General features: G+C 49.2%; 2 protein-coding genes and 1 long non-coding RNA gene across 9 annotated transcripts in view; 2 read left to right on the plus strand and 1 right to left on the minus strand.

Annotated features, from left to right (window-relative positions):
* SLC35F4 (solute carrier family 35 member F4) overlaps positions 1–1,425 on the plus strand; it is a 129,504-nt gene extending 128,079 nt beyond the window's left edge. For all 6 annotated transcript variants that reach the window (XM_087748046.1, XM_087748048.1, XM_087748049.1 and 3 more), the window contains one exon: positions 973–1,425. In XM_087748046.1, coding sequence (XP_087604172.1) covers positions 973–1,214 — 242 coding nt within the window. In that variant the 3' untranslated portion in view covers positions 1,215–1,425. The remainder of the gene's footprint in view (positions 1–972) is intronic.
* On the minus strand, positions 17–13,547 carry LOC148056927 (uncharacterized). Its single transcript, XR_015702408.1, has 3 exons — positions 13,148–13,547; positions 1,576–1,667; positions 17–1,105 (listed from the first exon to the last, which is right to left on the minus strand). It is a non-coding gene; the product is annotated as an uncharacterized LOC148056927 (long non-coding RNA).
* On the plus strand, positions 8,681–20,331 carry CCDC198 (coiled-coil domain containing 198). 2 transcript variants are annotated; one of them, XM_009472681.2, is made up of 6 exons: positions 8,681–9,036; positions 12,166–12,242; positions 15,811–15,897; positions 16,569–16,667; positions 17,097–17,262; positions 19,619–20,331. In XM_009472681.2, the coding sequence occupies exons 1-6, from the start codon at positions 8,820–8,822 to the stop codon at positions 19,864–19,866; spliced, it is 894 nt and encodes a 297-aa protein (XP_009470956.2). In that variant the 5' UTR covers positions 8,681–8,819; the 3' UTR covers positions 19,867–20,331. The 2 variants fall into 2 exon arrangements, with proteins under 2 accessions (XP_009470956.2, XP_087604178.1); XM_087748052.1 differs by lacking the exon at positions 15,811–15,897.
* The last annotated feature ends 1,026 nt before the right edge of the window (positions 20,332–21,357 follow it).

Below are 21,357 nucleotides of genomic sequence, written 5' to 3' on the forward strand. Positions count from 1 at the left end.
TACCATGGTGGTTGGTGGAAAAATAAGCATGTGGGCATGCAGACAGCAGAAGCAGTTTATTGTCTAAATAGTCAAAATTTGTTGTCACATGTTTCAAAAGCAGTTCAGTCTCCTTTGGCTTCCATGGATGCTCCTGGTGATGGTGGGTGTTTTGGTTGGTGAAAGTTTTTTTTTTTGCCTTGCCTCCTTTCTCTGGGAGTGGCAGGATGCGTCCACACCACACAGAGGAGAGGGCAGGCTGATGCCCAGCCAGCAGCCCAAAGCTGGTTCCTGCTGAGATGTGGTGGGGTCAGGGTGCTGCTGCTGTGGCTCAGCACTGTGCTGGTGACTTGCCATGCAGCAGCAGGGCAGGGTGTAGATGTGGAAGTTTACTCCAGAGTCCTATCTTGTTGAATAGCCTCTGCTCTTCCAGTCTCCTCCTCCATCTTCTTAGCCTCACCACTCCAGGTATTTGAGCATGTTTTCAAAGAAAAATCTATTTTTAGGGGAATGCAGGTCAGAGGTGCGAAATGGTCAGTACCTGTACAAGGCTGCTGAAGGGCTCAGATGTGCTGTTGTTGCTGGTTGTGGAGTTGGGAGGCTGGGCCTGGAGGCATCAACTCCAGCTTTGTGACCTGCATGCTGCTCTCTCCTCATCACTGGTCCATGCAGCCCAAAGAAACATGATGCTGATGCAACCTGCTGTAGATGAAGAGTTACCATAACCTACCTTCCCTCTCAGAGCAGAAATGGAAACCTTGTGGCTTAGACCGGCCCCACAAGGCTTCCTCAGAGCCTGCATGAAGGTACCACACTCTCAGGTCAAAGCTGTTCTCTGAACTCAAGGAGCTGGTCACTCTAGAGGATTGAGACCGACATGGCCAGTACCACAGCCAGAGTGCAACACGCAGGTTACGAAGATGTGCCAGGCTGGTGTGATGCTGTAGATCATCCTGCTGCAGTTTTGATGGTATTGTTGTTTCTTCTTCCCAGCTGTGGATCTGTTGAAGCACAAAATGATCTTCAGCGTAGTGAGGTTGGGAGCCACTATCATCATTTGCATTGGGTTTCTGCTGATGCTGCTCCCTGAGGAATGGGATGAAATAACCCTGAGGTTCATCAACAGCTTGAAAGAGAAGAAAAGCGAGGATCATGCCGACGACATCACAGACTCCAGTGTACACACGAGAAGCAGAAGTAGAGCTAACGGGACAGTGTCTATACCACTAGCTTAGGGCTGGTGGACTTTAACTGCACGCAGATGTATATTCTGTGAATATAGCTTAAATTTCCTCTCTACTTGTATGCTTAAAAATGACATTTACTCTGAACTGGGGATGAACTGTAAGATAAGAGAAATACATCTATAATAAATGTTTACATTTATACACTTATCAAGGAACGGGTGTAAATAACTACAATAAAATGTTTTGTAATAAAAAACCATTTAAGCTTGTGTCTTACTGAACTGATGGGTTTAAAATACGAATCAAGTCTACATCATTTATCTCCTTTTGCTGGCAAATGCAGAGCCATTCTCAAGGATACAAATCTTGGGTATTTCCAGCTAAATCTCAAAATTGACCATCGACTTACTTTCAATAAAGTGACCTTTCAGTGAGGTGGTAGTTTTGGAAAGCCATTTCATACCTCTCCCGGCATCTTTGAGAATTCATTTCTGAAAGAAGCTGATGTTCACATGGATATTAGGAATTATCAGAATAAATATTCTGTGATGTGCAAAACATTAATTCTTCATTAGGTTACATTATTGTGAAATAGGTGATGAAAGCTACTTCGCACATAACCTGGACATGCTGCAGTGCTGTTAGCCCAGAGACAAGCTGCAAGCTTCTCACCTCTCCATTGCGTACTGCGCCTGTCGCCAGTGGAAATCCATGGCTCGGCACTGCTGTCCTAACCCACGCGACACCCAGGGCATCAGTGGGGGCAAGGGTGCTGGGACACCTTGCCTCCCAGTCTGGTTGGAAGAGAGAGGTCTGTTGCTGACCGTCTAAGAGCATGTTTACGTGAACTGTTGCCAATTAAAACAGTTCAGACTAGTTTTGCTAATTTGTAGGATTGCTACCTTCCCTAGTCACCCAACCTGAGTAATGGAGCTGATGTTGATCACCCCCTCGACTCCTGGACTGCTGCTACAGCCTTAGCTGGCTTCACACCTTGTCCCAGCCTTTGCTGAAGAACCGACCCCACTCATGACACCCGTGGTCTGCTCCAGCCTGGGTGACCGGGTGGTTGCAAACATCCTATGAACCTGAAACCACCCATAGCTTCACCCCCCTGAAGGGCACCGGGCTCCAGTGAGCCCCGCATCCCCCCCAGAGCCAGGCGGAGCTGTGCCTCTTTCCAACACCAGCTTTCTATCAGTGGCGCTGGATCTTTAGTAAAGCCAAAAATAGCCTTATTTATCTTTTTCTCCCAGAAAACCTGCACTCCCAGCTGAACAACAAGCTTCTCATGAGAGATTGAACACCGCGGATCGCCAGCGTCCCTGCGAAATGTCAGTTCCTATTTTCTAGAGCTTTTCCTTTGGGCCAAACAAATATTTTTCTTAACCTCCACCATGAAAAATCTTTCAAAAGCCAAAACAAACCAACCAAAACACCCAGTGCCTTCCCTAAGCCTGTCTCTGTGAAATTTAGGATGGCTGTTTTCTGTTACAGCATTCCTACGATCAACCATGCAAGATGACTTTGCTATGCAGACAGAAGCATTTTTCTTCTTTATAATAGAAATAACTGGAAAGTAACACAGATTGCTGAGCGCTGCTGGCCTGCCCACTGTTTGTGAGCTCGATTAGCAGCTAGTAGGGGTTTTTGATGGCATTTCTGCCAGAAAAAAAAAAAAATTATTAGGGAAAGGAAGTGTTCGTTATTCATAATACCATTTGTATGATAGCAATAACTGTGTTTCTTATTAAAATAACAGCAAGAGCACACCCAGCACAAAGCCACGATGTATTTTGGGGCTGATGGCAAGCTCACCTCTCTGCAAGCACGTCCTGGCTGGTGGCTCCTAACGCAGCCTGCGTGCTGCACTGGGGCACGGGGGGTCCCATGGGAGCCCCGTGGTTTGGAGAAGTGCCCCAGGCCATCGCTGGTCCCAGGGCAGAGGTGGCAGTGGATGGCAGCCACCATGTCCCCACGGCCATTAGGGCTTAATACTGCTGCAAACAAGGCAATTAATGCAAATAATAACAAACGTGCCTTTTTATTTCACTCTCTTCTATTTGATGGGTTTTATCTTTTAACGTTCATGTCTAAACTGTTCTTGCAACCAGCAGAGCTAACAAAATACTTATGTATATTAAAAAAAAAACCAAACTTGAGCTCTTTCATCACACAACTGCAGAATTAGGGTTATAGAAACCAACCCAACCAACCATCCCCTTTGCACTAAACCCAGAGGTGTAAGGTTTGGGTACACACACTCGTGGTCTTTTAAAAGTCTCTTCTAGCATTTGAGAAGATGGGCTCAGCTCCTCGTCTGCTGCTTTCAAAAGGAGCTAGACATTAAAAATATTCTAAAGAAGTGAATTATAGCGAACAGGAGATAGTGATGGGATGATACGGCTGAGAGCAAATAGCACATGGCAGCTTGGGCACCACCTCAAGTCGATTTTGGAGCTGATACATTCATTTACACTAATAGGTAGTTTTAGAGATGTGTTTTACTGAAATTTTAGCTCCTGCCAAACTGAACACATGGAAAAAACAAACATTGTCTTTTAGCATGCATTGACGAGTACATTTTGGCAAGCAGCCTCACGGCAGCATCTTCAGGCTGAGGACTGGATCCTTCAAGGAATCTCATTGAGTATTCAGCAGGGAAAATCATGGGAAATCCCCGTGTTTGAGTCAGTTTTTTTCCCCTCGAGATGTTTCATGGCCAGGGGCACAGCGTGTTACTGCTCTCTATGAGCGGACCCTGTACATGTCCCATCCCCAGGGACCTGTGCTCACCCTGCAGGCAGGAAAGCTCTGAGTCCAGCAGCCACCTTCCGCCTCATCTCAGGCTTAAAAGACAACATCTAACCCAACCCAAGCTTGCTGCTAGGAGGGAGCATCCCCTACGTTGCTGCCTGTACAGTGAACAGCGCCAAGGGTTGAACCGGGGCTGCAGAAGGCTTTCCCCTCTCTGCCCCTGCTTCGCTTCCCCGAGCCCCTGCTTTGGGTGGGCAGGAGGGATTTGCTCCTGCGTCCTTCCCACCATCGGCTCCGGGCAACGTCCACCGCTGTAGCCACAAGTGCCCCAGATCCCGAGAGGCAAGCAGGTACCTAATCCCTTGTTTGCGCTGTGCCCAGATGCTTTCCAGTGGTGCTCATCCTGCTCAGCAATTCATTAAGGCCCCCTCTTTCACCTGCTGCCCAACCTGCAATTTATCTTTCTTATTAAGCGAGGAAGGTAATTGTTTTCCCTAGAGCTCGGCCTTTCAGCCAGAGAAAACCCATTAAACCCAAGAAATCGGACAATAAATGGAGGCTATTTTGCACAACCACATTGATGATCCATCAGAGGAATGCAAACCAATAATCACACCCACCAAGTGAATGATCAGATGTGGTTACTTCTGCTGCTGTGGGCATCTCTGATGAGCCCTTCTATCGTCTCCAGCAACGTGAGGGTTTCATTTCAGTTTGCACCCCAAGGAAAATGCCAGTTTTGATCTGGCAGCTGTGTTATCAGATTCTCTTTCATGCCAGGGCCTGGAAGGAAAACAAAACGTGCTGCGAATAACCCGCCTCGAGCATTGCCGCCTGCATGCACCCTCTCCAGAGGTCTCGGGGACCGGGCACCGCGGACAATGTTATCTCAGCACCACCGGCATCCTCGGCCTTGGTTGGGATAAGATGAACATCCCCTGTCAATACAAGCGACAAGCAGCAGAGGGAGGAACGAGCCATATTTCTTGACTTTACAGATGTGTAATAACGAGATCTATTAGTCACACCAGTGTGCATCCCAGGCAGCGAAACAGTGCTGGATTACTTTCTTCTTTTTGCTGCTTCCTTTGTTCGTGCTTTCGCTAGCTAAACGCGCTGCAAGCACAATAAACGACAAGCCTATTCGCATCGTTACGGTTCCTTCTGCTTCACTCACCAGAGATTTGCATAAAGTCCAGCCATTATTTTGGCAAAAATCTGTGCTGCCCACTTTACATCTCCTCCTGTGCCCGTGTTTCCTGGGACTGAAGGGCAAAACCTGCATCAGTCCCTGCAACACATTGGGTTGTTGCAACCCACTGCTTCCATTTGCCCTCCCAGCAGGTGAAAGACAAAGGGGACAGGAGACACTTACCCAACCGTGCACCCTTAGAATCATAGAATCATTTAGGTTGGAAAAGACCTTTAAGATCATCGAGTCCAACTGTTAACCCAGCACTGCCAAGCCCACTACTAAACCATGGCCCTAAGCACCACATCTCCCCGGCTTTTAAATACCTCCAGGGATGGGGACTCAACCCCTGCGCTGGGCAGCCTGTGCCAGGGCCTGACAGCCCTTTCAGTGAAGAAATTTTTCCTGATATCCAACCTAAACCTGCCCTGGCGCAGCTTGAGGCCGTTTCCTCTTGTCCTACCACCAGTACATCTCGGCATTTGGGGATTTTTTTTGCCCAGTGTTTTGCTTTTGGACCTTAAGCTTCCCCCCACGGCTTCTCCATGACAAACCGCGATGCTCTGACAAGTGGCTGCTTTCCCCGTGGTTTGGCACAAGATGCGCACTGTGGAAAGCAACACACATGGCACATGCAGCTGTGACAGTAATTTAAAACTCATTTTCAAGGAGAAGTTTCAAGGCAGAGGCAATCCGCTGCTGCGGCTGGACATTAGATGGGTGCCCTGTGCCAAAACCTCCCCTTGGTTCGCCCTTGCTCCGCGCACAGGTGAGTAACAAACTGCTCCTCTGTGGGAAAATGCCCTGCCCCAAGTCATGGCACTGCCCTACCCTGGGGCTTTTCCCTGTAACTTCCTTAAAAGAATGGCATCAGAGCACTTAGGGGACAATAATTTCATTTTGAGTACAAGAAATGTGCTGGAAAATCCAATACTGGCATGATCAGTATCATTACAGGTTCCAGCTGAATTTGGTGGAGGGTTTCAGGCAATAAATGAAATTGGAGAAAGGTATAAAGAGTTTTCAACTCTCCTGGGAGGGACCACATGCTGTCCCTAACAGCAACGTATGGGACCAAAGCTCCTTCCAGCTCCATGTTTCTACAGCACAGCACTTGGAAATCAAACTGAACGTTAAATACAGATAAAAGGCTGCATTAAATAATCCCCCCATCAAAGAAAAGGATGAGCTTCACATCACCAGGAGGGCAGTGGTGAAGCCAGCCTGGAGCTCAGGCATGCCTCAACCCGTCCTTCCCCCCATCAAATGCCGTCGGCTGGTGTTAAAGGCAGGTTTAAGCAAGGGGGTTAACACAGGATTACTTTGTGCTGTAGCAGGGGCTGTCACCGCTCACTCTCAGGCTGAGCAAGTCAAAACGATGCCAACGATCTCCACCGCCACACATGCACAGCTTCACCCAGCAAACCCCCCCGCATCCACCCAACACCCTGCACAGCCACGGTCCAGGGAGCCCAGGTAAAGACACAAAGGGGTAATTTTGGCCCAGCAGTTGCAAGTGATAATATCTGGGAGCCTTTTCCTGTACCATTGGGCCCTTCTGGGACCCAGTTCAACCCCAAGCTTGCTCTCAGTTTGCGCCAGGAAGGGCATCTTTTTGCAGCCTGCCTTCCTCGCCCCGACCCCAACCCCATAGCTGCTGCTCTGGACGGTCTTTGCTTTACAAAGTAAAGGCATGTGGAGACCAAAGCGCAGCTCCAAAGTACACAGGTGCTGAGATTTTAGGGATTTGCTGGGAGATATTGGTCATTAACTGACGCAGCATCAAGGTGCTGAGCAGTGCTGCCAGGCTAACATCCTTGGGCATGCGTACCACAGAGCCGTACCGCAGCAGGGGAGGTGGGGCTCAGCACTCACGAGCCAGCCAGAATGATACTGCATCACCTTTAAATGCAAAGAGGAGCATCTCTTCACCTAGAGCTCCTCCTGATGAAGTGTTTGGAGCAACAGCAGCCTCAAGTATGTCTGTCCCTTTGCAATCCCCTTCCCTAAATCACTGTACGACAGGTCGTGGTGCCATCCTGCGCAGCAGGTGGGGAAACCCATATGGCTTGGAAAGAAATCTGGCCAAGAGAGAAGAGGGTTTGCGGGCATGGGGAGCAGCGGGACCCTGCAAGGACTTCAGCAGGGCCAGGGCCACAGCATCACACCCAGGTAAAACACCCAGATACAGCACGACAGGCACTAGCTTTAACATCCACATGGGTTTTCCACTGCTTCAACACATCCATCATTGCATTTAATTCATAATTTTCCTAAGCTGCTTAACAGGAATTACCTGTTCTCAGCAGGGGAGGGGGAAAGGAAAAAAAAAAAAAATGAAAGACATTAAGCATTGAGAAACTCAGGAGGGAAGCAGGGTGCTGATTTTATGTTTTCATTTGAAAATAAGAGGGCAAAAAAAAATACAGGCTAAGCTATTCTGCTCCCTTTTGCCCTGCGTGACCTGTTGTAAAGCAAAGTCACGAGTGAGGTTGGTGCTTTGCAGCTGAAAACATGAACCGGCTGGGTTGCTCCAGGGATGAGTAATTTCTTCTGGGAGGTGCCACCCCTGGCAGGTGGCATTTTGCAGCTCAAAACCTCCCCATTTCCATCAAGGGGGAGCCGAGTGGTTTATCCATGGATCTACTGGATGCTTGGCTCTGCCATGATCCTCATTTCCTTGCGCAACCCTCCTCCCAGCACTCCTCTCCCAAGAGGAAAGCCAAAACAAGCCCCAGTCGCTCCAAAGCTATGCAGGATTGTTCCAGGAATCCCAGTGGGATGAGCTTCTGCTAAATGAACCCCGGCTCTGATGCTGTTTTGGGCACTCCTTCACACACTCAGCGTTTGCTGTTTTCCACGTGTTTCACAGCGGAGCCCACAGGTGCTCTCACCTCCTCCCGCAACCCTATTCCTGTCAAAAAACCCACCCTGCAATAGTAAACTTGTTGCATAAATAATCCTCCCTATGTATTTTCAACCGCTCCACCCTGGAAATGACTGACTGACTCCCTACAGCTCCGAGGAAACTGAGCCCTCTGAACCGCCTCATACGCCTTGGGAAGAAACAAATGGAGATGTGTAGATCTTTCCCTTATGCACCAGTCCTGCTGTGTTTGGCCTGAATCCTGCAGCAGCTCCAAAACTACAGAATATGACTCACTTTGGCTGATGTTTTCAGGTGGGTTTGTGCTAAAACTCCATTTTTTTTCCCCAGCAGTGCCACTGGCCCACAGGAGCCAGGGTGGAGGATGCTCCTTGGCCAGCCCGTCCCCAGGCTGCTTCTCTCATGCAGGGTGGGAGATGCTTTAACCATTCTGGTGCTCTGAGGACCAAATTTCCTTCTAAAAACTGGAGATTTAGCAAAAGAGCTGCTTGTAGAAATACCTCCAGGTCAGCCAATGGCCAGCTGAGGTGGTGCCCCTGGTTGAAAGTCATTTGTAGGTAAAAAACAAAGCTTGCCCAGGGCTTGGCGCTGTCTCCCCGAGCTGCTTTCCGCTTCTCCGTCAGCAGCAGCCACCTCTTGTCCCCGTGGGGGAATGGCTGGGGCCAGGTCAATGTTTAACCGAGCGTGGAAGGACATGTGAGCATGTCTGTGGGAACCAGCCCCAGCCTCGGCGTCCAGCAGGGAGGGTCCCTCCGCGTTCAGGGAGGACAGTGCAGGAGGGGTTTTCTTTCTCCTTTCAAAGCCACGTCTGTGCAAAATGGGCCTGAGTTCTTCCAAGGCACACCCCAAGGTGACCAAGGTGGCACCGATGCATGCCAGGGAGGACCTGCCCGCCCTCGCTGCCCTGCACCAGCTCCCCGGCATGCTGGGAGAGCCCAGCCTGCACCCACCGGCCATGGCAGAGTGGGGAAAACCCACGTTTCACCAGCAACTTCCACCTCTCCGGGAGACCTGGTACGGGAGAGCCTCTGCAGGTAAGGGGGTCATCAATGAATTATTGCAAAGCGCAGGGCAGAGACCCACAGAGCATCAGCTGGGGCTGCGGGTTTGCTCGCCGCGGTGCAGGGTGGGTGTAGGTCTGGGCACATGCCATTCTGCATCAGTAGCTTTTTACCATTTCCAGGACATTTTGGCTTTAGGAAAACTAATTCCCCCCCACCTCCTCACAGCCTGTTTTGGAAAGCGTCTCAGTCACCAGAGCCCAAATCCCAGGCTCCTTGTTCCCATTAGTCATTCCCTTGGGAACAGCCCCACTCCCCAGCATCGACCTGGCAGGCAATGACACCAGCCTGCATCCGAGCAAGCCCTTGTACAGCAGCCCCATAACTCCCAGTCATACACCCGTTCTGCTCACCTGCTGCCACTGGGCATATCGATATCATTAGCTTAATTAGAATTAGTTTCTGGGTAATGTGCTCAGCAGGTAAAATTCAGCATTAAAATAAATTATAGCCATGTCTCACACAGGGCTAATTCATAAGCCAAGAGGCAGAGGAAGAAAAACACACACAGCTATGCTATTTGCCTATGAGTGGCATTGTGCAGCCTCTCCCACAGCCTTTCACAGCAGGGTTTAAATTCCATCCATACCCAAACCCTACCTGGAGGCAAGGAAGGTTTGCACCCATCTGAAAGTGGATGCATAGCTCCGTACAATGAGCTGGACGCGATGAGTGGCTTCCCACAGCCACGTTAGGTGAGTGTAGGGAGAAACCCCCATGAACACCAATGTGGTTTGAGAAAGGGTGACACAGAAGGAGGAGGATCTGCAGCCCTAGCACTCTCCTCTTTTCCATTTCCAAAAATGAATTTCGGATGCACGCTGAGCAGCGTTAAGCACCACTGCTTCACTAGGGGCTGGATATTTCCTTCAGGATGATCCACCGAGAGGCATCAGGAGAAGGTGAAAACAAATAAACCTCTGGTACGATAGCAGTGACGCTCCCGGAGCCAGAGGTCCTGGGGTGAATACAGATCAGGTCTGCCTGTACAACAGGGGGTTTCAAGTAGTTCATGCCAGCAAGAGCAACCAAATCTTCCTGTTCTGGAAAGTTATCATCACCAGGTATTATTTAACAAATGCTTCTAAAACATGAACTTTTATAAAAAACTTTAAAACCCCCTCAATAAATGTCATTTTCTATTACTTTTCATTTTCAGAAATAAAAAGAGTATGCTCAAGAGTACTTGAGCGATGTATTAGCTTGAGCTGCTGTCTAAATAAGCAAAGCCTCCAAGAGAATAGGTTTCATCTGGTTTATGAGGGTTCCTCTTGGCTTGTGTTAAATCCCGCTTCCTCCAGCAGGGAGGATCCGCTGGTACTAAAGTGCAAGGGTAAAAAATAAAAGTCATGAGAGCGCCTTCAGCTTGGGCCCCGCGCTCCCGCGGCGGCAGCTGTGCGGCAGGACAGCGGTCCTTCCCCGCCAGCATCGCGCGGCTGTGCCGGGGACCATCCCTGCCCCAGGACCGAGCAGGTCTGGGGACAGCAAGCAGCTGGCTCCCAGTTCTGTATCTGCAGAGGATAAGGGCAAACCTCCTACAAGGCACATGCGTGGATAGGACGAGAGGAAATAATTTAAATACATTTTAAAAAAGTAAATCTCATAAGGGAGAAATAACTTCCCCAAAGCCATACATGTTACCAAAACAAGCTTCTCCCAAGCCCCAGCCCCTTGCCTGTGCCAGGTCCCACGTTCCCAGCACTGTGAGCCACCTGCTTACGTTTTACTTCTTTATGCACTAATTTGTCCTGCAGATTGAGAGGCGATAACTTAATACCCCCCCCCTCGTTTTGCTATTACAAGCTGCTCTTTCAGCGTGTGCTCCCCAGCAGCTGAAGTCCATCTCCAGAGGAGCTGCCTGTGCTGGAAATTTTCACTTCAGGCACCCATACCTGCATGTGCAGAGCAGCCGCAGCTTCGCGCAGCGGTTAATCATTGCCGGTGCTCAGCAGAGCCCAGCAATCATTTATCTGATGGAGTCATCGCCTCCTCCCACACCCCAACGCCCTCCCTCCATTGCCTTTTCTCTCCCTTCTCCAAGAGCCCTGCCTTGGCAATCTTCCACAGGGCTTATTTAAAGGGACCACTGAAGCCCCCCATAAGATGACCTCCAAATTATTATTTTTCTTTTTAATATAACTATTAAATTTGGCATCAACTATAATGTAATTCCTGTACTTTATCCCCAACTCTCCTCCCCCGCAGCCACCTCGGGGCTCCCACCACATGGGAGCAGGAGCTGCTCAGCAACACCTCACTCAACTCCATGTATAAAAGAGCATTTGAATGCACTAAGACAGTTTTTTGGGAGAATAAGTGGGATAGAAAAGCTCTTTTGTAAAATAAATACCTACTGCACACACTAGCATTTATTTGCGCAAGGAAAAAAAAAAAAAAAGGCAGCGGTGTCCACCCGAGAGCACCAGCACAGAACAGACCTGAGCCCAGATCACGTTCGGGCCTCAGAAAAAACACTGCTTTAATAACTAACAGGCGATCCCTGGTGCGTAGCACGTTATTTCAGGCTGATTTCCAAAGACAATGAGGGTCTGTGATCGTGCTGCTTGTCTGTCCATAACCCACTAACTTCTGAACCCGCTGGCTGGCTGCAGCCCAGCTCTGCCACAGTCAGTAAAAGCAGTAGAGATATTTCTCAGTTCAACCAAAAAAATAATAATAATGAAGTCTCGGGATTGCGCAGCAAGAAAAGACTCAAACTGCTGCCCCTTCTCCACTTTAAAAGGGCAGATGGGTTTCTTGGCCAGCTGATGGTCACAGGCCACAGAAGAGGAGGACCCTGGGGGAGGCCACAGGACACACGGAGGGTGGTTATTGTCACATATAGGATCCATGAGATGTTGTAGGGGGAAGCAGGAAAGGTACATGGCAGACATTCATTAGAAACCACAGGCACAGGTACATCCTCCCTTTATTTCTGCAGCTAATAGAGTAACTTATACCATGTGTTACTGGGTATACCAAGAGAGACATTAGTAGGACATGACAACCAAAAAACAAGGGCAAAAAACTATTGCTGAGTACAGCCTAGCAGTTGATGCTCACCCAAAAGTAACTTCATCCTCTTCTTCTCTAATCTTTAAGGGCCCCTTTCTTTCAACACCGTACCAGAAAAGGGAGAAACCAGCATCATTAAACAGCACCCGCCTCGAAGACCTCAAGTAAGACGAGTTTGAAAAGCTCCCTATGAGTTGCTCTGATTGACCCATTGATGTGGTCTTTCTTGGGGACACGGGCACATGTCACAGCACCACGATGGGGGAAACAAATATCCTACAGCATGCAAACAGGAGGTCCTGCCTCTGGGTGATCATCCCTAGGTGAGCTTTATCACCAGCCCAAGTTTGATACCCGGGGCAGAGCAGGTAGGTTGACCGCAGAGAGGTTATTTTTGGTTCAGCCACACAAGGGAGAGAACTTCACCTTCTAAGAATAGCACTGTATATACATGTGCACACACACACATATCTGTATCTCTAGATACAAAAAAAAAATCCTTCCAAACAAACATAAAACACCCTTGTTCACTCCTCCATGACCTTCCTTTCCCTCTCCTGCACCTCCCTGATCCCTTCCCCTCCAAGCCCCGAAACCTTTGACTCTGCCTGACCTGGCAATCAGGTTTTTCCCCCCACATGAGAATTATCACAACACAACTAAAGCTCCAAAAATATATTTATATCCATCTAATTTACTGCAAAGAAGGAAAGAAAACACCACTAGTCGACCATGCTGCACGAAGGTTAGAGCTGCTATTTCATTTAAAAAAAAAAAAAAAGAAAGAGTGACAAGAAGCCCTCCACATGCATTTTCTATGCTGATATTTTTATGTACTGATGCTTTTATACAATACAAAACCCGGGTGAGGCTCAGGCCATCACATGCCTACAGGGCTAAGCTGGATCTGCATCACCGGGGCTATACAATTCTTGCCGTGAATCAGGTTATTTAAAACCCAAACCCAGAGAAGTCACACAGCTTTCTGTGTTCCACCTGCATCATTTTCATTGCTTCTCCCCACCCTCCCAAACCAGCCAGCAATACCTTCCAACACCCCATCTCTTACCTGCTGGCTGTTTAAGATGCAAAGCTGTCGGTGTTTGACCAAGATGGAGTTCTCCCTCCTTCCCTACATGCCCACAGAGGGTCAGGGAGGGCCATCAGGGACACCAGGCTCGGCCCTGCTCTGGATGTCCCACAGCTGCAGCTCCCCCAGTTTGATCCTCAGATCTTTCTCCTTCAGAGCCCCTGCTTGAGGCTTTTGGCTGTGTTTCTTCTTTGCTGCTTGGCCCAGGCCTGGGGGCTCCAAAACTGAGAGCAAACAGGGCTCGGAAAAACAAAATTAGACAAGAAAAGAGGACAACTTGAGCAGACCCCTCCAAACAGCAAGGTATCCTGCTCAAGGAAGCACTCAGCTTCTGGAAATACCACCCCACTAGCCCCTGTGATCTCATTTAGGCAGGACTTTTAATTAGCAATTAAGGGCCAACGTTGTACCTGCTGCTGAGACCTTTCCAAGAGAGCCCAGCTGCATGGAGCACATCAGCAGCCTGATTAGGCAGCTGGAGGGAGTCCTCAGCAGTCGGTGACTGGGGACAAATGGAGGCAAACACGCTTCTTGGCTGTTTAGCCCATGAAAGAGATGTATTTGCCCCGACAGGCTATGAACTTCTCTGTAGCACTCCTGTAGGTGCTGGGACAACCAGCACCAGGTACAGCTTGGCCCAGCCCTGGGACTGCCCTGGGTTACACCAACACCAACCTGCCCCTCAGCTGCCGCCGGGCATCTTCCTTCCCAGGCACCTACATAACCCCTTGCCATTAAAATCCGCGGGTGAACATCTCGCTTCCCTGCGCTGCTCTGAGACCCCCCCCACGTTCCTCCCTGAGAGCATCTCCACTCTCCCAAAATTTGGTAACAAACCCTCTGCCCAAGTCCCACAACAGCAAATCTGCTGAAGCAGGGGTGCTTTGCTCAAGCCTTCCTTGCTGTGATTAAGGTCTTTTTAATATAATAAAGAACAGAGGAGCCACCAGACGGGGTCAGTTGAAACCCAGGCTGTGGCTCTGGCCAAGACTGGTGGCTTCAGAGAGCACAGGTGGCCACCAACTCTTGAATAACGTGTCCCTGGATTTGGTGGGAGAGTGAGGCAGCAGCACCTGGAATGAGCCGAGCTACGCATGGTGAACTGTCACGTGGAACCACAGCCTCATTTAAAAACCTCCCACTAGCATGTAATTTTTAGTCATTGATCTTATTTCCATTACAGCTGTATTTATATATTATTAAAACACTGATAATACTCATTGCAGGACACCACCACTGGTAATCCTACCCCATGCTTCTGCCGTTGCTGTTAGGGAGTGTAAACAGCACCAGCAAAAGCCCTTTTCCGTGCACGAATATTTTCAAAGACAGCAGAGCAGGAGGATGTGGCCTTCTCAAGGACTTTTAGAGGATTTTGATCAGGGAGTATTTCCAGAGAAAAATCCTGTGAGGTTCACAGAGACGAAAGAAAAGAGTTGATTTTCCAGCCTGCAACACAGCTTTAGCTGAAAGTCTGAAACTTGGCTTCCCCGCCGAGATGAGCCGATAGATGTGGGAGTCTATCTGCCTTCAGCCACCCCACGCTGGCCACCTTGGTGGCATCTAGGAGTGATGCACAGCCCGGACTGCGGTTTGTGGTGTCACATGCTGCCATCTAGTGCCATTTTTTAAGCTTCATATTCAGTTTTGTGGGGGTTTTTTTGCTGAAATACATGTGAACTTGGCATTCGGGGCTGACAGGGATGCCTCCTTTAACATGATGCTGCTGACTTTTTTTTCTCCTGTGTTATTGCATTGACTTTGGGGATGCTTCAAAATTACAGCTCAGGCTTTGACAGCAGTTCAGTGCAGACAGCCAGGCACGTCACCATTTAGAGGACACTCTACTTCACATTCAGGAGGTTAATGATGTCCCACATAAAGTGTAAGTCAGGTCTTACTGATGAAGTCCTTGATGAAGCTCCTCTTAATTTTTATGGAAGCTGGACTGAGCTCCCATCCTAGAAGGGCACACTGGCAATATCAACCCACGAAATGACCCTGTATCATCTAGTAGCTTGGCACAATTTAAGGAGACAACTTAGGTCCTTAAGATAAAAATCCATGCTCAGGGCAGTCTGTAAAGCAAGTCTCTACCACTTCCATTAGCCACCAGGAAAGACACTTTGTACCATGCACAGTCCTGCAGAGAACAGTTGTACTCAGGCCAACATGGCCTGAGACTGGTTGGACGGACGGCATGGTGCTCTGGGTCTCAGGTATCTGGGATCTGCCCTCGGATGACCTGCTAGGAGACTTTATATTAAATTATGATACCAATCCATGCTTCAGCTTCAACATGAAGCAATCTGGGATGGGGTTTGTCTTCACTCTGATCTTGGCTGGAGCCTTGGGCACTGTTGAGGCTCAAAGAGAAATACCTACAGGGATGAAACTAATGTCAGACTGGGGTTTTGCTACTTTGACTCTAATGCAGGAGATTCCCCCAGTTTTGTCCACTCCCAAAGCACCTAAGGAGATGTTCATCTCCCTGAGCATCTGCTAGAGATGCAGATCTCCTTCCTGTATTCCAAGCAGCTGGGCCAGAATCAGAGCTGGAAAAATGTCAAGGTAGTTTCATATCAAGTTTTATGATTGTGTGGAACAAGCAATGCTGAATATTATAAATATGGGACTTGTAGAGGCTTGAACCCGCTGGCCCTCTGCAAGCAATTGCTCCTGCCAAGCCCTGGAGTCAGCAAGAAGTGGCTGCAAGCCCAAAACCAAAGGTAAGTGCCTGGGTCGAGCCCTGTCCACGGGTTGTTGCTGGCTGCAGGCTCCTTTCCCTCGTGGTTCGGGCACCTCCAATAGCCAAAGAGCAGAAGCTGGTGTTTCACACCGGCTGCGCTCCCGTCCCTGGCTAAGACCAGGAACTGGCTGAAACACCGGTGCGTGGGTGAAAGGATATAAAATAAGAGGAAAGTTTGATTCTCAGAAGGACCTGCGGAGCCAGGACCTTAAATATTTTTGAGGCTAAAGGTTTAAGGACCACTTTTTTTAAATGGCTGAGCAACTTGAACACCCAGCTGCAGGGAGAAGGCTGCAAGCTCTGTGTGCCATAAACCTCCCCTGCAACCCCAAACATGCAAAAGTGCTTCCTCCCTTTGGATCATGAGATTATCTTGGACAGCCAACTCAAAGCGGAAGCACCTCAGGGGGCAGAAGCATGTATGCATTGTTTTAATGAAGATTTTTTCCGTCATGCCCCAGAGCTGAGATAAACTGCAAGCACAGTGGAAATCTGTGATAAATTTCTGCAAGCTGGCTACGCAGGGAGATGCTCGCTGCCTTTATCTGGGGAGTGCCCAAGGGGCCGGGTGTGGATTTGCGAGCTGGTGGCTGTTCCTTTCTCTTTCAGAAAACGCAGGTGTATTTATTTACATTTTTAAACACCTCATAGGCTCTGGAGAAGAGGGGGCAGAGCCTGAGACACCTCCCTGGCAGGCGGCAGCACTTGCACAAGCTGCAGATGCTGGACTTGACCCGCAGGCGCCGAGAGGTAATGCTGAGATGGATTTGGGGAGAGGCTGGGGCTTCCCCTCTTGGATGGGGGTCTGCCCATCCCTGGTGTCTCTCCCATGGACCCAGAGGCTTAAAACCTGCTGCTGGGAAGAGCAAATGAAGCTTTCCTGGTGGCTTAGGCAGAGGCGAGTTGGGGAGCGTCTCCAGGGTCCCCATGATCAGTAATTACTTCTGATTTTTGCAACACTTTGCCCTCATTTGGCCGTGGCCCATGGAGAAACCAAAAAATCTCTGTCTGCGTCGTGTTCTGCCACATACCCAGTTTGGTAAATACCATTTGCCCTGGTTAAACTACTCGACTGCGTAATTATTTTCAGCACCAACCCCCTAATGATATGCTGCATTGAACTGTTAAAACGTGTTTGCTCGTCTACTGCTTGTGTTGATGACTCGTTTGCAAACCCAGGCAGAGCAGAAGCGAAATCTCCACAGGGAGGCAAAAATCAATAAACAAAAAATCAAGGAATTCAGCCCGAAGAAAGTCCTTGACACTCTCCAGAGAGGCGACAGCGCTGAAAGCCGAGACCTCGTCCCCGCTGAGCACAATCAGTGTGTTCATGGAGACGACCGTGGTAAGTAGAATAATTTTCCAAGGAGATGTAAAACTTGCCAGCCTCTTAAATGTCATCAGCGAAATTTCCCTGTGGAAGCTGCTTCCACTGCTCCATCCCCTGCTGTGACACAGTGCAAGTTCAAAAGACTGGAGGTGGGGGGAAGCAGTGAGATGTGGTCGTAAGGCAAAGCATCCAAACAGACCTGAGTAGATGTGAATGAAGAGCCATGGAATAGCCATAAGGGCATCAAAGCAACGTCCCCAGCGCCAGGCCCCTGCAGGAGCAGGTCTCCACCGGCAGAAAAGTCTCGGCTTGTCCCACATGTCCCCTGCACAGCAAACTGAGTACAAGGACAGAGGGTGTCCCTGGGGTCCCATGTCCCTGCAGTGGCAGGGACTCCACTGGGCAAAAGCGTCCCAGGAGGCGAGTGTATAAACCACTGCAAAGGTGAACATACATGGGCTGGGGGGAACCTCTGAAGCTCCACCAACATGATGGACAGAGGGGGGGGAAGGAGAAAAAAAATGGAAAACGACTGCCTGAAGATCAACCCTTACACCAGGTTTTGCCCCCTGCCTTCTGGCCCAGCACTGGACACCTCCAGCCCAAGCCTGGGACGTGCTCAGGTGGACGCAGACTGTGACAGTATCACAGTGGTCACTCTGGTGGGGTTGCCAGTTGCCGATTAAAATGTGCCCTGCCAGCTTTCCTTCAAGCACGAGACATGAGTTACTCTGGCAGAGTCTCCACCACAACATGCATCCACCCTCGGCTGGGAAGCTGAAGCCAAGCCCCAGCCCCACGCTAACCCAGCAATTGCCCCGTGCAGGCACGGAGCTGGTCCCTTCCTGGAGGGAGCACAGGGCTGAACTGCAGTCATAGCTGCCCTCATCGGTGGGTACACAACTGCGTGGTTCCCCAGCAAAATATACCAGGGCACATGCTGCAAACAACCAGCTCAAATCTTCAGCTGGGCTCAAGCAGGGTGGGCTTCAGAAGAGCTCTTCTGCACTAGATTGGTTACATCTCAAATTTTTCTGCTCTGGAGAAAGGAATCGTGATGTTCCCTTGCAGCAAAAGGGAAAGCTGGGTGATTTGAGATCGCTGGTTATTTTCAGGGACCTTGTGAGATTGTTTTTTGGGAGAACAGTCAGCCTTGTCTCTTCCCCCTTGACATGCATGAAGGACTGAAGGAGGGTACCCACATACATTTTGGGGAACCTTGCAGTAAGTCGTCTCTGGCAGAGCATCCTTGGGCACATTGGGAAGTTGGAACCGGGCTCAGCAGGAGAAGGAAATGGAGAATGAGCTGCTTGAGCAACAGCTGCCAGAGATTTGTTCCTGGCTTCATCATTGCATGGTCCAACAATATGTTGCATTCGTATGCAAGGTGCAGCCTCTGGACTCCTGCCATCCTTAAATGACCATGGGGTAAACGTTACAGTCACTGAGGTTACTCACTTTTTAGGTTTAGTTTTATATGGAAACTACTTCCCACTGCCCAGAGCCAGGCAATTTCCATCACAGATTTGCATCTCTCTGGGTGATGTGTAATTAAGGTGAGATGTTCCCAGTTAGATGATTTCCAGCCATGGCTCTGTGTTACTTTCAATGTCTGATGTGAAAACGCAGCAAGTGATATGACCTTAACGGTGACAGATCTCAGCCTCCCTTGGGCACGTCTCCCTCCTGCAGCCCACGCCGTAGTGCAGGAGAGAGCACGGCTTCAAGGATGAGCGAGCAGCAGGAATGGACGTAGCATGAATCTGGAGGGCTGACCTGCTGTGCTTTGGATCTGGCTGTGACTCTGATCTAAGCTTTGGGGCACTGGTTGGTGCAGGCTGGGGGAGCAGCTGGGGGGGTGAAGATGCCAGGGCACACAAGGTGACCTTACTGTCCCCAACGAAGTGGAAATCAAAGCGAATCTCAGCCGCCACTTTGTACTGACATCCCCGAGGCACGAGCCCTGTTCTGCTTTGCTTGCACGTGACAACATTCAGCACAGGCTGGAAACATATCACTGAGGGTAAAAATGCTTAAATTGGTGAAAAACTTGTCTGCCAGTGAACTTTCACCAGGAGAAAGGGGAACAGACTTGGCTGCTCCTGTTCCCTCGTGGTTCTTCACCTCAGCTCTCTTCTGCTTGGGGATAAAACCATACTGCCTTTTGCCAGATTCTGTACTTTCACCAAATATAATCCTGAGTATATTATACCTTACCCTGCCCAGCCCCGAGCATGGGGTCTGGTCTTAGAGGAATCTCTCAGGATCTTCTTGACATGCCTCCAGCTGCCCACAGCCATTTCCAGCTAAACTCCAGGGGACTGGGCATGCAGCTCTGCAAAATTATGTTGTTCTTTTTTTTCTCCCCGAGGAAACACATGGAGCAGAGGACTTTCCAGGCAGCATGATGGGTCTGAACTTTCTCCAGGCGAGAGCAGGAAGGTTGACCTGTGGTTCTGCAAGGAGTCGCGGACAAGGGATCTGTTCTGGGACACCTCCAGCACGGGCTCCGAGGAGTGGGAAAGGGAAGAGAAGAAGATTTACCACAAGCCTACACTTGTGAGAACCAAGACAGAGAGGGTTTCTCTCTTCGATGACTTCTTTGATAAGGATTTCTAGTGGCATGGCTTGGGGTGAGAGGGATGTGCTGAAGAAACAAGCCCCAGGTCTGGTGGGGCTGAAACCCCCCGGATGGATGGACTGAGGGTGGAGACATGGTGTTCGCAGTAAGTGGCATTTCTGGGAGTACGGGCCAGTGGAAAGGACAGCTGGAAATGAGGAGATCACTGATGTGGAGTGACTAATGACTGCCTGGGTTAGGTGGCTGAATCAAAATATCTGGGGAAAAAATGGCTCGGACCGAGCAACAATGAAGTGAGGGTACAGGGAAGAGGAAGAGGCTGGCAAAAAAACAAGCAGAGGCTGGAAAATATTCTGGGTTAACACCAAATGTTAAGTTCCAACTGAAATGAAATGTTTCACTTGCCTTTGGGTTACTCAACCTTTCTAACTTGTTTTTAACCTTATATCCTTTTCTAAACCACAAAAACCCAGTTCAAAATGAAAGGTAAAATGATTCATTTAGGAAATCTTTAAAATAAATATTCTGGCATTTCTAAAATTCCTTTTTGACATTTTTTTTGGAATTTCCTCTCCTTCCCTTCCCCAGACACAGAAATACATGTACTTTCTTCAGTACTAACCTCCAGTTTTATGGACAACCTGAGAAAGCTGGTTTTCATCCAGGGTTCAGTGCTGCACAGTGAGCGGTGGGACCTGAGGGCTCTCCAGCATGTCCTGCGGACACACGCCCCATGGTGCTGGCCAAGGCTGCTGCATCCACTGAGAATTTGAGCAAGCTGCCTTGTTGCAACCTGACATTTCCAAGTATATTGAAGAAGATGGTTATATGAAGGGTACCAGATCTATGAAAGAGATCCATGCAGTTTCCATCTCTCCTAAACTGTATTTTCTCATAAAATTATCTGCTTTTCCTTATAAAATCATTTGTTATCTGAGAGAGAACTTCACCCAGTTCTCTGGTCTCCTATCTGATTGTCTTTGTAGGTCCATAAAGGCCACTGCAGTAAAGGTGCATTATCTTTGTGAAACACAGTAAGTCATTCAAGCACATATATAAAATGATTCCCTGGGATTTCAATTACACATCTCATAGTTATTTTATTGTGACAAACTGGATATGTGGGGGACTGGTGCTACCCAAGGGAGGGAGAGAGCCCACCACCAGCCCTGGCCCTGGAAAAAGACCTGCTTGATTCCCAGCATCAGTTTTACCTCCATTTGAAGCTGCAGAGCTGATGAAGGGCATTAACTCTTCCTCGTACCTCCTGCTTGTCTCCCCAGGTTGCTTTCCATGTGGTCTCTCTAAAACCTACCAGAGGGTAACACATCTTCAAATCAGCCCGTGGGCACAGGACAGGGACTCCAGGAGTAACAAATATGATTATCATCCCAGCAACTTTCATTTCCTTCAGCTGGAAGCTCATTTTTCAAGGGAGAACGTGCAGAATAACTAGATCTGGAGTCAGTTCTCAATTATCCAGGGCAGCGCAGGGTTTGGGTAGCTCAGGGCAGATGAGGCGTGTCCGG

The sequence above is a fragment of the Nipponia nippon genome, unplaced genomic scaffold (genome assembly GCF_047370975.1).
Source record: "Nipponia nippon isolate SJK-2023a ecotype South Korea unplaced genomic scaffold, ASM4737097v1 scaffold_11, whole genome shotgun sequence".
Lineage (NCBI taxonomy): Eukaryota > Metazoa > Chordata > Aves > Pelecaniformes > Threskiornithidae > Nipponia > Nipponia nippon.